This window comes from Diadema antillarum, unplaced genomic scaffold, assembly GCF_040938485.1.
Source record: "Diadema antillarum isolate AM-2024a unplaced genomic scaffold, OU_Dant_1.0 seq00000947_RagTag, whole genome shotgun sequence".
Classification (NCBI taxonomy): Eukaryota; Metazoa; Echinodermata; class Echinoidea; order Diadematoida; family Diadematidae; genus Diadema; species Diadema antillarum.
In genome coordinates this window covers 708,975-725,552 of record NW_027271796.1, presented here as the reverse complement: position 1 = coordinate 725,552, position 16,578 = coordinate 708,975, and the positions used below count along the sequence as shown (strand labels likewise).

At 38.8% G+C, this 16,578-nt stretch overlaps 1 protein-coding gene across 1 annotated transcript; it reads right to left on the bottom strand.

The window, feature by feature from the left end:
• Positions 1-1,441: 1,441 nt before the first annotated feature.
• LOC139741732 (uncharacterized) lies at positions 1,442-14,698 on the bottom strand. The gene is made up of 7 exons (XM_071652316.1): positions 14,593-14,698; positions 13,617-13,812; positions 12,846-12,954; positions 12,559-12,603; positions 11,226-11,300; positions 5,663-5,942; positions 1,442-3,412 (listed from the first exon to the last, which is right to left on the bottom strand). Exons 1-7 carry the CDS (start codon positions 14,654-14,656, stop codon positions 1,917-1,919), a joined length of 2,265 nt encoding a protein of 754 aa, XP_071508417.1. The 5' UTR covers positions 14,657-14,698; the 3' UTR covers positions 1,442-1,916.
• Between the last annotated feature and the right edge of the window lie 1,880 nt (positions 14,699-16,578).

Genomic DNA, 16,578 nt, shown 5'->3' with positions numbered 1-16,578 from the left:
TGTCTTTCTTACTTTTTAGTCATAGCATGTGGTATTTCAAACACATTATTATACAGTACCTGCCAATTTTCATATTACTGCCATTATTTCATGTATCATTTTATTAAACGATTTCTTGACTTTTTAAAAACGTTTTTAATATTTTTCTGGCCACCAAATACCTTTGTTGGGTCACGCTTACAACCCCCCACCCCCGAAATTTGGGGATTTTATTGGCACAGATGCACTGGTCACTAAAATGAAATAAAAATATTGTCAAGCCTTGGATAAACCATCACATTTCTCAAGAAGAGCAATTGATAAATTTTATGTTATGTATAATGAGCATGAAGGAAGATAGGCGCACATGAACTTCAATGTGATGAGAATGGTAATTTACAGGTTACACTAGCAGCACCTCAAAATACTTTCTCAATACGTGTACATGACTTGGATATGAGACCTTCAGTCTGATTAAAAGAGGCCTGACAATGAGTCATCTATTTAGTAGTTCACAAGATGAGTCTACACATGACATAGTAACTGGCACACACTTGGATATCACTAACAAGTTCAGACTTAATATCAATGACTTTTGTGTATCTTTATCAAAGACAATTTCATTTAAATCAGTTACGATTTTTTTTTAAATTGACAAACTTCTACTAGGGAATGATATGTACATTTGAAATGGAGAGTGTTTGATCATCCCCAAAGAAAAATCTCAACTAAAACAAAACATGATTTCCAGGACCTCCAGAAGCTTCTTCGCCGTGTTACTGTGATCTGTCAATTGCTAATGGTACTGCACACAACACTGTTAAGTCTGAATGTACCATCATTCTGCCAGATTTTCCATAATTATGTAATTGTACAAGCTTCGTAGTGGATGCTACATTGTAGATAGACCGAAGTTGGGGCTGCAGTGAGCTTAGCATGCTGGTGGACTACATGATGCAATTGCATAGCAATAGATCCTAGGTTACTGCTGAATATTCCTTCACAAATGTAGTTTCCATGTCTTGTCATACTATATTTTGTCATATACATATATTGAGTTGTTATGTCCCCCCCCCCCCTCGTTACATTTGTTTTACATACAGCTCGCATTCTGTCTGAATATCTGAGGAGAAAAACATGTCCTGATTAGGCAATAACAAATAATGTGCCCCACAAATGTTGCCATTATTTTGTCTTGTTAAAGCAGTGTACCTGTAAGTTTCACCAATTTGTTGCTCTTTCATTAGCATAAACTCTCCTCATACTTCCTCTTTTAACAAAGTATTTTTGGGCTTACATGTTGACACAGAATTGACAGTGAAGCACATGTAACAGACTGCTAGTCATAAAGCAAGGGTACTACATGTACTGTATATGCTGAATATTTCGTGAGGTTTTTATTTTCGCGAATTTCGCGAGTCAGCTGCTATTCGCGAAATTAAAAACATGCAAAAATATTGACTCTAATCCTGATATGAATGTGACGTACGCATACACACTTCTCCGCATACACATTACTCCGGTCAGCAAAGGACTCCTCGATCGCAAATTTAACCACTCGCGAAATCATCAGGAAGTCTCGATTCGCGAAAATTTAGAAATTTAGAAATATATGACGTATACAGTATTACAGGGTTTCTCACTGTTGCACTAAATGCAAGAGAGCATTAGCTCTGTAGTGTTCTAATTTGCTTATGAGAGATACTGCCAGAAAAGGTGACATATAGTTCTGTTCACTGAATAAACGATAAGGGAAAAATCCAAACAAAAGAGCTGGGAAATTTTCATTCACCAGTCACAGATCTTGCAATGGCTCCTTAAGAGGTAGTACATGTATCATCATTTATGGAAGAATAGGCTCAAGTATCAAAACATCATAAATTTGTCCATAGATGTATGGCTCTGAAATCATCTGGGTCAAGTCTGTTTCATACACATCAAGGGGTAAACAAAGCATCACAGTTGTATGTGAGACAGGTGTCAAGGTGGGCATTTATCTTCTTCTCCTCAATTTGGAGATTGCACACTGGGCAAGGCACTGTCTTTGGTCCAATCTGCACAGGGCTCCCTGACCTTAATTCACCAGCACCATGCCCATTAGTATTATCACATACAAGGTCAATGACACCACTGCTGTCTGTTACCCTGGTAACAGCAAAAAGAGCTTTCTTCTCATTATTCCTGGCTGCAGTTTGCCATGGATGCTGGCTAAATGAAGACTGAGGACGTTCTTGGCCCCCACTTGCTCCTTTGGTCTTAGAGGTTGACTTCCCCAAGCGAGGGGGTGTCACTCTTCCAAATCTCCTGTTTCCTCGATCATTGCTTGATGAAGATCGGGAGGACAAGTGTGACAAGTCTTTCCATATCCCTGATGTGACTATATGTGACTTGTCATTCATGGCTGTCTCACTCTCACTATCATCTGAAAGGATAATGCTGTCATTCCTGTCTGATGTTGTTAATAGGCCAGCAGAGTTATCACTGTTTGCATTTTCCTTGTCAGGTCCAGTAGCAGGTCTGTTGTTTTGGCTCCTTTCCACGTCATAAACATCATTGGTGCTATTTTTACAGTCTACATTATAGACTGGATGCTTCCTTGGTTGTGGTGTTGTACATTCTTCCTCGGAATCACTGTCAAACATAGCCTGTAAATCAATGAGACGGGCACGCTTTGTTCTACCACCATCACTTGATGAAGTGTTTGACCTCTTCCCACTAAAGTTCCTCTCTAAAACATCTCTGGAACCTCCTGCAGTCTCAGAGACACCTGTAGCTTTTGACAACCACTTATCGTGGCCAATGGAACTTCCGATCTTACCTCTTTCAAATGAGGACTTGTTATCTTTGTCACATGAATGATTGTTTGTTTCCTGTTTGTCACTTGCAGAGACAGGAATGGATACTTTTGACATTTTCTGCAAACCTCCATCCACCATCACCTTCTCATCTTGACTTTTATATCTCTCAGATTGAGGAACATAATTATCTGTTACTCGCTTTCCACTAGCCGTAGCAACAACAGGTGTAAATCGTGGTTTCTGTATGGATCTCTTCTCTGCTCTGTTATCATATGCAGTAGTAGAAGGAGAAGAATCTGTGTGAACTGAGGCTGAACCTCCTCCTGCGTGTCTTTGAGATGGTGAAGATGATCCTCCATGTTTCTTTATAAAGAAAGATGATATGTCAGATTTAGGGTCCAGATCAGTAGATGAGCTCTTTCTCTTAGCTGATACTCCAGGCTTTCCATTTGAAGTTCTATTTGTTGAAGATGAATCTGTTAAGTTTATTTTCGATTTTGATGACGATGATGATGATGATGACAACATAGCTGGTACTGCAGAAGACACTTGAGCTGAACTTGTTCCAACAGATTGTCCCTTCCCAGAGAAAGGGATAAAATTTCTAATGTCCATACCATGTCTTGATGAGTTGCCTTGGAAGATATGAAAATGAATAAACAATGAAAGGTTCCAAAACAACTATTAGAATCTGGTACAATATGTGTACTACAACAAATCATTTTCCTCTTATCCATAGGGGGCTTGTTTTCATGGAGAATGTGAGGTGTCTGTAAGCCTGACAACCATTAACCTGTTGAAGACGAGTCTCAAGTATACTTGGGCATGTGTCTATGGGAAATGCATGTTGTAGCAAAATCAGCCCATCCTCAATGGGTTAAACAGCACTTATTTTGTTACTGTTAGTAGAAAAGGATTTATCAATGATTATGGGGATACATTCCATGTCTTAATCCTGAACTTTCAACCAACAGATTTATTTATTTATTTATTATTATTATTATTATTATTATTATTATCATTATAATTATTATTATTATTATTTTTTTTTTTGGGGGGGGGGAAGCAATTTACGACATACACAATTACAGGATTAACCTGGTAGTGTTTTAATCAAGTACACCTTTTACTTGCAGACCTGGTTACGCAAACGACAGCAGGATAAGTATCTTTGGTGGAGGAGCAAACATGAGGCAATCATAGTCTCAGAGAAATATCCTGACGTCAAAGCCCTTCAGGATATCACTCAGTTGGGTCTCTTGACACATATAAAATACCAAGCTTATCAAAGTGTCCATAATGCTAGCCAAGAAGATACTTTAAACAAGAGACCAAGAGGTCTAGCACTCACCTGAGTATCGAAAGTTCACCTTTCACGCAATCACTAATCTAAATTACATACAGCTCTACTAAAATTAGACGAGGCATTTTCAAGTAGAAGATGAAAATGTACAATTAGGGCCCAAATTTGGACCCCCTCTCCCCCCCCCCCCCCCCCCAGGTGGGGCATGGTGCACATTTTAACAAACCGAGATCCTAACCCCCTAGGGATGCTAACTGCCAAGTTTGGTGAAAATCCATTGTGAGGTTTTCAAGAAGATGGACATGTAAAATTTAGGTCCCAATTTGGACCTCCCCACCCCCCCCCCCCCTTGCCCCCATGGGGGCCCCCTGGATCTGCTATGAACAAACTTGAAACTACAGTCATTAATGTACTAACCCATAGTATCAACTTAGCTCTATCACTTCTGATTCTAGAGAAAATTTTGAAAGATTCCGTAATTTTGGGAGGTTTGGGCCCTCAGGGGGGCCCTCTAGGTGGGACACGGTGCCCATTTGAACAAATTAAGATCCTATCCTCCTAGGGATGCTACCTGCCAAGTTTGGTGAAAAACGGTTGTGGGGTTCTCAAGAAGAAAATGAAAATGTACAATTTAGGCCCCATTAGGACCCCTCCCCACCCCCCTCCCCTGGGTCCCAAAAGGGGCACCCCTGATTCCGCCATGAACAAACTTGAAACAAAGTAATCAATTACTAATTCCTAGTATTAACTTTGCACTATCACTTCTGGTTCCAGAGAAGAAGACTTTTAAAGATTCCTTAATTTGGGGGGGGGGGGGGGGGGGGGGGGGTTGGGCCCCACTGGGTGTGGACATGGTGCCCATTTGAACAAATTAAGATCCTATCCCCAAGGAATGCTACTTGCCAAGCTTGGTGAAAATCGGCAATGGGCTTCTCAAGAAGAAAATGAAAATGTACAATTTAGGCCCCATTAGGACCCCTCCCCTGGGTCCCAAATTAAGGGGGAACCCCTGGATCCGCCATGAACAAACTTGGAACTATAGTCATCAATGTACTTACTCATGTACTAACTTAGCTCCACCACTTCTGGTTCTAGAGAAGAAGATTTTTAAAGATTCCTAAATTTTGGGGGGTTTGGGCCCCCATGGGGGTCCCCTGGGTGGGGCATGGTGCCCATTTTAACAAATTGAGATCCGAACCCTCTAAGGATGCTACCTGCCAAGTTTGGTGAAAATCGGTCATTAGGGTTTTCAAGAAGAAGATGAAAATGTGAAAAGTTTACATACGACGCATGATGGACAATGCACGACGAACACTGGACGCCGGACGAAGAACGATCGCAATAGCTCACTTGAGCCTTTGGCTCAGGTGAGCTAAAAAGCAAAGAAATTAAATAGCTTAGCTTCTGCATTCTGTTCCAATGTAAGGTCATTGATGCTTTGAATCAAACATTATGTTGTGCACTGTAAAGGGATCATAATGAAATTAAGAAGTATCAACTAGGCCATTACCTAATATATTTTCTTTCATTTGACTTGGGCTTTACACATGAAAGCCTGAATTCACTGCAATCATCCCCTCACCTGTGTTTTTTGGCTGTCCTTTGAGCTCACTTCCTTCATCCCCATTTTGCTTCTTCTTCTTGCCTTTTTTCTCCCCGTAACCCTCGGGTTCCTTCACCTTTGTGTATGTTCCCCCACAGGATCGTTGGTGGTCCGCCCACCAGTAATCCTTCTCAGAGGGAGCCCTGTTCATAGCACGCCTCACATAGCCATAGTAGGGTTTGCGTTGCCGGCATGGACCGTCACAGCGCCACCAGTGCTGCCGATAGGAGTCTACCTCATCATGAAATGTGTGGTATATCTGTGTGGAGGTGTTACATAAAAGGTATTCCAAAATGAAATGGAGTTGTCATGATGACTGATCTTTGCACTATCTGAATGGAGAACAACTAGCAGTTATATTGGGTGATCAGGATGCCAGCCAAGCTGGCATGGAACAACCAAATAACGCTAGCACAACTCTGGTAATATGGCACAAACAACGTTTATTGAAAAAGTAACAACAATGAACAAACAAACAGCAGACCATGCCCAAAGTGCTACAATGGATTAAGGCATGTGGCATTAGATATTACAAGTGTCATTTCTTTTTTTTTAACCCATTGAGGACGGTTTGATTTTGCTACAATACGCATTTCCTATAGACGCTTGCCTGAGTATACTCGGGACTCGTCCTCAACAGGTTAACAAGATATTTTCATTGCTGCATGAAACTGCATCATAGTCCATTGCTTGAGAGACAAGGCTATGCTTGAGGTCAATTCTCATACATAAATGTTGGCCATGCACATATTCTGCTATAGTCAAGGCGCTAATTCCTGTACGGGCCTTAATTAAGGAGTTCGTTCAACCCACCCCACAGAAAAGGTTTGACCACATAGAGTGGTAGATGGGACCTCCAGGAACACCCCCAGGTAGTATGTGCTTCGAAATTGTGGTATCAATAAAATTTTACAGGCCATTTTAGTTGCGACAAGACCTTATTGTTCGAAAAAGAGTCTGCGCACGCCAAGACTACTACACGCACCACTAGCACTGCTACAGGCGCCAGTGCCAGTGGTGCGTGTAGTAGTCTTAGCGCACGCAGACTTTTTCCTCGGCAAACAAGGGTTTTTGCCAGCAAACTCACTAGCTGAGGTCAGTGTAGTTTAGTTTCTAGCCGTTTTTATTTCGTGTATATTTTTTTCCGAGTTGCAGCAAGCCGAGTGAGGTTGCATACCCAGTGATTGTGACCCCAAACCGTTCGGGCGTCGCAATCACTTGGTATGCCTCTTCGCTCGGCTTAGCACAATAAAGTGGGCTTCTACACATGCGCAAGCTGCAACTCGGAGAGATGAAAACGAAATAAAAACGACAAGAAACTAGACTGGGGTCGCTTACGGCTGGCACTGAAAATCACAACATAATCACAGTTTTTTTGCAGTTATTTCATGAATAATTCCTCAAAACACCGTAAAACCATGTATATATATGTTGCTAGAGATGTCAGCAAAACAATGGGATACATTGTAAGTTAAAATATTGTGCATGGTTACCATGGTAACCAGATGTATACAGGTGATTGATAATCCAAAAAATGCCTCCAACTGCTGCAAACTTTGGTATTTTTTGTTTAGTTTTTTTTTTGTCTATAGGTGAATTAAAAACAAACATTTCTATTGATTATTGTTCAAAAAAGTTTTTTTCCTGTTGCCATGGCAACCAGTAATATCCAATCAGGATTCAGCTGTCAATACTTAAGAACTAATGCCCATATTTTCAAAAAGCTCAATAAGCATGTCATTCTGCATAATTGTACCATTTACCGTACTTTTAACACATATTTGACTTCAAATTACAGGCAAATGTTGTTTCCAGCAGTGTATGGACACAAAATTCCCTTCAAAATCTATGATGATACAGAGAGCAAAGCCGACGATATTCTGATATTAGCTTTTTAGAGTATATATTTACAGAGAAATGGTTATTCGAAACAACCTTGGAAAAGAGCAGAAGAAAGCAATTGATTGTTCTTGTTCTTAAAGGAAATTTATTCAAGAATGCAGATAAATTCCTTTCTAAAGAAGGAATATACAAGTACACTGCATTATCCATCAATGGAATTCAAAGCGTACTTTTTCGTTGGTAAGCTAGGGTTAAAAATTAAAAAATAAAATGAAAAGTCATGACATGTAAATTTGTATTAAAACGTGCAGTAATGAATTAATGCTATTAAGGAGAGAATGAGGGAAAATCTTAGGGGTCCTATCCGTTTTCTCCAGGTTAACTTTGTAGTGTTGAGGTGGGTAGTTTAACCCTATAAAGCCCAAGGGGGGGCACATTGTGCCCCCTACCATATCTTCATTTGCCGCTCCTAAACCCTTTACCCGATTTCAACCAAATTTGGTGGCTTTTCCTAAAATCTTATTACAAACATTTTGATATATAATTTAGGTATGTCCGATATTCCTGTTTGCTATGGCAACCGTAAACTGACAACCATGTTAATCAGATTTTGCATGATTTTCTGTTTCAATTTCAGTTAACAATATAATTATGGATGAAATTGGGGTTTTCTTGGCCATAGTTTGCTAAAGAAAAAAAATGTGAAGTAATTATGGTTGAGAATTACCCTGAAATGGTCTTCTTATTATTTCCTTTATTTTCTATATAACATAGGCATCAAACAATATAGATATAATAGAAATAATCGAAAATGCAGCATTTTTCAAAGATTAGCTTTTTATTTTGTGTTATCTTCACGCAAGCTTTGCCTGGAATATTTGTTTATCATAATATCAATCTGTAAACTTAAAATTTCAGTATTTTGGAAATATGAAATGTGATACAAATATATGCACCCATTCCAAGCAATACGTAATAGGTTTCATATATTTCTTTATATTGTAATGAATTAAGCCCCCACATGTTGACCTTGAGAAATTTCAACCATAACAAATAGTGAACGTTGACTTGCTCTTCCTTTGTAGTAAATATGAAAATGATTAATATAAAATAACAACATATTTACTGGGGATAAAGAAATAGAAAGAAAAAACATGATTTTAGCATATTTTCTATGTATTTTTTATATTTTGGGAAATAGTGCCCTCAGTGGGTAACCTTGAGAAATGTTGGGTCATGTAGAGCATGAGTTGCTCTACCCATGTGCCAAATAGGACGGTCATACATCATATAATAAAGAAGTTATGTAGGGGGCACAATGTGCCCCCCCCCCCCCCCCCTTGGGCCTGGAAGGGGTCAAAATAGCTTGGGCTTTACAGAGTTAAGACCCGACCTACAATGGGTGATCATGAGCACGTAAGGCAAAATAAACAAACGTGTCTGGATTCCAGATATTTTTTTTCACTTTATCCTACTTTGTTGTGGCAAACTTATAAATGACTGTGGAAAATAGAAAGTTATCTGAGCCCGAAATGTCCTTAAAATACCCTGATCCACAAATAAAATTGTTGAACAAAAAAGTTACAAAACTTGTACTGTAATGTATAACAAAGTACTGAAAGTCAGTCACACTGTGAGCTCTAGTAACAGGCATAACAAGAAATTCATATCTAACAAAGAACTGACGATTCGAACTTGGTTATGAAATATCACCATAAGTTGTCCAAATAATGATATCCTATATCGACAGAATGAATCAAATTTCGTGCACTTACAGTCCACGAAAAGCACAAAAAATGTATCTACACTTTAGATATAGCCTATAACAAACAGAATGATTCAAATTTCTTGCACTTACAGTCCACGAAAAGCATGAAAAAGTATTTACACTTGAGATATTTTTTTTTTTCACTTTTATCGCACGCTGGTGTGGTACAAACATAAATGCTGTTGGTATATTTGAGACAGAAAGTTGTCTGATTGTCTGAATTGTCTGACCCTGAGACGTCCTTAAAATACCCTGATTCACAAATACCTCGACCCACAAATAAACTTGTTGAAAATAAAGCTAAAATACTTGTGTATATATATATATATATATATATATATATATATATATATATATATATGTATGTATGTATAACGAAGTATTTGAAAGTCAATCCATCACACTGTGAGCTCTAGTAACAGGCTTAACAAGAAATGAAAAATTGAATTCATATTTAACAAAGAATTGGTAATTCGAACTTGATTATGAAATATCACCACAAGTTGTCCAAATATATATAGCTTACCAACGAAAAGTACGCTTTTAATTCCATTGATGGATAATGCAGTGTACGTGTATATTCCTTCTTTAGAAAGGAATTTATCTGCATTCTTGAATAAATTTCCTTTAAGAACAAGAACAATCAATTGCTTTCTTCTGCTCTTTTCCAAGGTTGTTTCGAATAACCATTTCTCTGTAAATATATACTCTAAAAAGCTAATATCAGAATATCGTCGGCTTTGCTCTCTGTATTAACATAGATTTTGAAGGGAATTTTGTGTCCATACATTGCTGGAAACAACATTTGCCTGTAATTTGAAGTCAAATATGTGTTAAAAGTCGGTAAATGGTACAATTATGCAGAATGACATGCTTATTGAGCTTTTTGAAAATATGGGCATTAGTTCTTAAGTATTGACAGCTGAATCCTGATTGGATATTACTGGTTGCCATGGCAACAGGAAAAAAACTTTTTTGAACAATAATCAATAGAAATGTTTGTTTTTAATTCACCTATCTACAAAAAAAAAAACTAAACAAAAAATACCAAAGTTTGCAGCAGTTGGAGGCATTTTTTGGATTATCAATCACCTGTATACATCTGGTTACCATGGCAACCATGCACAATATTTTAACTTACAATGTATCCCATTGTTTTGCTGACATCTCTAGCAACATATATATACACATGGTTTTACTGTGTTTTGAGGAATTATTCATGAAATAACTGCAAAAAACTGTGATTATGTTGTGATTTTCAGTGCCAGCCGTAAGCGACCCCAGTCTAGTTTCTAGTCGTTTTTATTTCGTTTTCATCTCTCCGAGTTGCAGCTTGCGCATGTGTAGAAGCCCACTTTATTGTGCTAAGCCGAGCGAAGGCGCATACCAAGTGATTGCGACGCCCGAACGGTTTGGGGTCACAATCACTGGGTATGCAACCTCACTCGGCTTGCTGCAACTCGGAAAAAATATACACGAAATAAAAACGGCTAGAAACTAAACTACACTGACCTCAGCTAGTGAGTTTGCTGGCAAAAACCCTTGTTTGCCGAGGAAAAAGTCTGCGTGCGCTAAGACTACTACACGCACCACTGGCACTGGCGCCTGTAGCAGTGCTAGTGGTGCGTGTAGTAGTCTTGGCGTGCGCAGACTCTTTTTCGAACAATAAGGTCTTGTCGCAACTAAAATGGCCTGTAAAATTTTATTGATACCACAATTTCGAATCACATACTACCTAGGGGTGTTCCAGAGAGTCCAACCGACCACCCTATGCAGTCAAACCTTTTCTGCGGGGTGGGTTGAACGCAGTCATTTTTTCTGGGTCCCTGCGCCTGGACTACTAAGTTTGCAGTATAGTTTTAGAATTCCTATTTTTTAACTTTTACTGAAAGATAATTTGCATAAAGCTACTCCCACAATTATAAGACTTACACTGATGTGTGTGCCTGTTGCTTTGTTGATTCTGGTCATGTGTTTGCAGAACTCTGGTCCATGGCCATCATGATCCTGCAATGAAGAAGAAAACAACAACAGTTATTCACACTATTTTGAAGGAAGTTGGATAGTGAAAGTATAGGTGTCGATTTCAATTGTCATATTCCATCAAATCCAACACATAACAATACAAAGCTACTATGGCAAATTTTTTTTCCAGGAAATTTGTGAAGACTACAATTCACCATTTCCTCTAAGTTAGAACAAGGCACATATTGCAGGATATTCACTTTCACACTACTGCTAAGAAAAGGAAACATATTTGATATTTCCTCTTGTGACTTTCCAATACTTCAAATGGTGGCAAATTTACAGTTTGTATTGATCTTCATATTCCTAAAGTAAGGCATGTCTTGCTCTCAACTTGGTCACAAACACAGAAGAATTTGATGAATGCTTTATGTTAGGCAGTTCTGTTCTATGCTCTGAAATATTTAGCTTTAAACAGGTAAACACGTACTATCACTTCCCCCTCAATTTTGCACATGAATGATATATGTTAATACTCCAAGGAAATTTCAAGCAAAAGGCACAGTTCAATTATATTTTTCTTCCAATATTATACTGTGTCCCTGCTCATATACATCAATAGCATCACCGCTAATGTGCAAATACAATGTCATGGCAAATTATTAGCACCAGTGATATGCAACACTCAAAGTTTGGATGCCAATATCTGTGTGCATTTAAGAAGAAGAAGAAAAAAAGAAAAGAAAACAAGGAGCATCCAACTAGATCCTAAAACCAAACTTTAAAGCCTATTGCAGAGGGGGCAACTGCATGTGTATACTAATTCAGCACATTCATGCTGAATGGACAGCCATAAAGACATGATACCATTTGTGGCACTATTTGAGAACATCTATCATTACAAGTGTGAACACAGTGTGAACACTCACTCACTAAAGGGTATGATATTAAATTCATCATAGAATAAGGTTTATACATGCCTTTATTACAAGTATTTGTATGCAAGTTGTTTCTTTAACTGTTCTTGCTCCTATTGCATTTCACGACTGTAAAAGTGGTTTCTTTCGCGGTGGTTTTATTTTCATGCTTTTCGCGCTTTATGAGGTTGAACCGCGGATTTAACATCACGTGAAAATGTTTTGAACTCGTCGGTTGTTACAATGCTATCATTACTGACGCGAATTTAAACAAACGCGAAAAAGTCGGCACCGATGGAAACTGCGAAAGTTTCTGTACGCGAAAGAAACCACTTTTACAGTATGAGATCTTGTTTGACTGAGCACAATATGGCAGTTCTTACCTTGTTGTTCTGGGTGACAAAGAGGTAGGCATGGATCATCTCATGCTGCAATAGAAGTGATATAGTAGGTGTAAACTGACAAGGATACATTATGTATGATACAAATGTTGAAGTGGTTATGGTGTGTCAGTATAACTGAAAATCTTGTTTCTAAAATGATCTTGCAGGGTAGGCTTGTACAACTCTAAAATGATGCATCACCTGCCTTTTATGAACCTGTAATTATATTGTTTCATTGAGTCATTTCTGACTAGAAAGATTCATGGAGAGAAGTTCAAATGCCATACCAACAGGGTCTCCACAAGGTCTTTCCTTGGCCGCAACTTCAGCAGAGGTTGACTCAGTCTGATAGAACACAATCCGCCATAGCCCTCATAACAGCACAGACCAGCACAGCTGTGAAAGGAGAGAGTTCATTTACAGTCAAGCTGACTGCCATACCAGTCTGTCACTTTAAATCTGAAACATGTTTTACATGTGTTTGTGTATGTGTGTCTATGCATTGATGAACATACACATCTCTGTATACTGGTATGTCATATTCATGTGTATATAGTTTCTTGAGTAGTCTGCTGCAAGCTCAGTGTCTAGATGATGATGGTATAATCTACAGGTACACATAAAGATGTTGGTTTTATTTCGCTTCTACTCTGATTAGAGCAACGACACTGATAAACTAAATACACAGGGCTTGTGTGATCTGTATGTCATGAATTTAGTCTCGCATATGATTACAGATTATAACAAGATTGATTTTGAGTTTTCCCCCTATACTTACATATTTATAGATGGATTCCCTTTACTGTGAAAAGAGAAGTGACATAAAATGGAAGCACAAAGTCCCTAAAGTACAGTAATGAGATGGTATGCTACATTAGTAAGTATGTGATTGTTTTCATGGCAAAATATGTAATGGTACAAGGGCCACATTTGCCCAACCATTCCCATAATGACATCATGCATTGGGTTGACAGACTGATATTCCTTGCATGTCTAAATCATATGTTAATAAAAGGTGGCATACCATGACTGCACCACTTATATCATGTGATACTTACAGAGTCATCCTAGGGCTCCATTTGACCTCCACCCCCTCCAACCTGCCCCAGAAGAAGCGGTCGTTGAACTGCATGAAAAGGGCCCTGATATCAGGATTAGGGTCAATTAGCTCCCACCTCTCATCAACTATCCCCATTGATCCAGATGAGTCACTCTTCCCATTTGGATGTGAAGACTCGCTGGTGTCCACACAGACTGTCACACAACAACAACAACAAAATAAATTACAAGAGAGTCAACTCAAGATGTATTTTGTGACTACAGTATGGGATGAGAAAGTTAATAGCAATGTCAATTGATAAGCTCATTCTAGTAGATCACACAATATTCAAAGATAACTCTACACATGCCTGTTCTTGGAGTCATACAATCTGAAGAAGCTGAATGTTACTAGTAAGCTGAAAATGAAAAATGTGGTGTTTCCTTCATACCAATATCCATACTAGTGTGTACAATCATTAACTGTAACAAGTACTATTGATTATATGGTTTTAATCACAGGGTACTTGTACCTCAATATTATACATAAAATGCACAATCTGTGTTGATTTTCTGTGCATCCAATACATGAATACCTACAAAATCCTCATATAATGGTGATGGTAATGCTATTAATAATTACAATGACAATGATGCATAACACATGAAGTTAATTTGTGATCATTCTAAGGTATAACATGTGGGATAAGCACTTAAAACAATCTCTGCAAACAATGCAAGTAACAGATCATAATCTATGTGTAGAATTTAAAGTGCAACCCAGGTGATCAATAAAGTGGCATACAACTGTACACTGAATCTGGATAATTTCAAATGTACATTTTTAACCATAGATACCGCATACACATATGTAACGTAAGATTTATACTTGCAACAAAAATGATGCATACCGTGATTATAACTGTATGCCATTGCAAAATCTAAATGTAAGAAAGAAATGCTAACAGCAAAAGCAATATATGAAGAGCGACTCACAGACTTCATCGTCAAACTGTAGTTGCAACATGCGAGCAAGTTCAGCATCAGAAGTCATGATCATCAAATTTCCATTCTCATGAAGCTGTTATGCTAAACATCTACCACCTGCAAGGTATCAAACATAAATCAAGGCAATATTACTGTGCATCGCTTTCACAAATTAAAAAAAAATCACAACTACTGAATAGATTGTTCGATATTCCTAAAACTTTCGCTGATAAGTTTTACTAACATTGCTGCATTCGCTCAATCCATGTGTAATGTGCATTTCGGGGAAACTCAAGGCCAATTTGGACTTGGTTTATACAGCTGTATAGCTGGCCGTTTATGCCTGTTCCTGGCCATTCGTACCATTAATATTTCAGGGAGATTTTCTGATTTCATATGGGCAGCGATGGTCATCAATAGCTTGAGTAATCTTTAGACTTAGATTGAAAGTTGAAATAAAACACAATTTGATTTGTTCATTGTTAGTGATCATGGTCGGATATGCTCTTTTTAAGACTGTCGTGACACATCCTGTGAACTTTTTAGAATAAACTTCATCATATAGCGATTTATTAGTAGTTTGCATTTTCATCATTACCCATCATCCAAAACTAATTCAAGAATTGTCTTATTATTCTCATGTTCATTTTAAAGCAAAAATCGACAGCTCTGCCTCTGCGGGAGTATGAAAACTTTGAGTGCATCTTTATATTTGAAAAACACCCTCAATTAACATAAAAGTTCGTACGGGGACTTCCATCCTATAGATACTACTAGAGCTAACGAAACGTGCTAGACTCTAGATCTATTCATTTACTGTGTAACAAGTTACTGTGTGTGACGCAGAAAAGTAGCTAGTACGAACAGTCAAACTTGTCAGTGAAGAGAGTATTTAGCAACAATTCACGCTCTTTTATTTGCTCCAGTTTCTTTACCTAGCTAAACAGGCTAGCGATGGCCATGGCTACATTTGCCCTAAATTTATCTCATTAAATACTTACGTACTAGGCCATGCTGCTGCGCACTAACCCACGCTCACATGTAACCATTCGTCGCATCGTAGAACTCTACTCTGCTCCAGACGGAAGTGTCTACTCTCGTTTGTATTTTTGAACGTACCAGGAGAAGTCCAAAAAGTCTGATGATGAAATTTGATTTGTTGCCTTATGGTGTGCAGTTAACGAAAGGGCTCGTTAAATAGTAGTAATTTTAAGGCACAAAACACTGTACCGATCCGGAACTAGATTTACTACTAGGTCTAGTTTGTGTACTACATATTCCGTGTACTACATATTCCGTAACGATCCTCGGAACATTGTTTTCGCCTTCAGCAAGATTGCGTAATTTTGGCGGCTCGGCCGTAGGTCAACAGTACCGACGTCAAGTGTGTCCAATCCACTGTACACGCACACTGTACGTACATGTAAATGCAGGGGCCGTACTGCACGTGCGTAGTGCGTGTACAGTACACAATCGACGTGCACGTGTAGATATGGATACCGCTTGTTAGGGTTTAGGTGTAATGTACCGGCCTGAAGTTAGTTACTTATTCCTCGTTCGATATTCGATACCTGAAGTTAGTTACTTATTCCTCGTTCGATATTCGCCACCTGAAGTTAGTTACTTATTCCTCGTTCGATATTCGCTACAGTGCAGACCCTATCTGAAGTTAGTTACTTATTCGTACCATACGCAGCCCTGCCGCTGTCGCATGGGGACGCACGGCGAATCACTGCGTCTGTTTTCTCGTTTGATATTCGCCATCGGGGGGGGGGGGGGGGGGGGGGGGGGGGTTGGTGGGGTTCATCAACGTTTGTCAGCGCTGACAACTTGAATCACCATAGTAACAGTCAGTGACCAGACCATCTCAGCCAATCAAAACCAAGGATTTTGCTGAAATTGTCAGCGCTGACAAACGTTCATAAAACACCCCCAGCCCTGTCGCTGTCGCACAGGGACGCCGCTTCGCACGGCGTCTGATCTGGCTACTTAGGG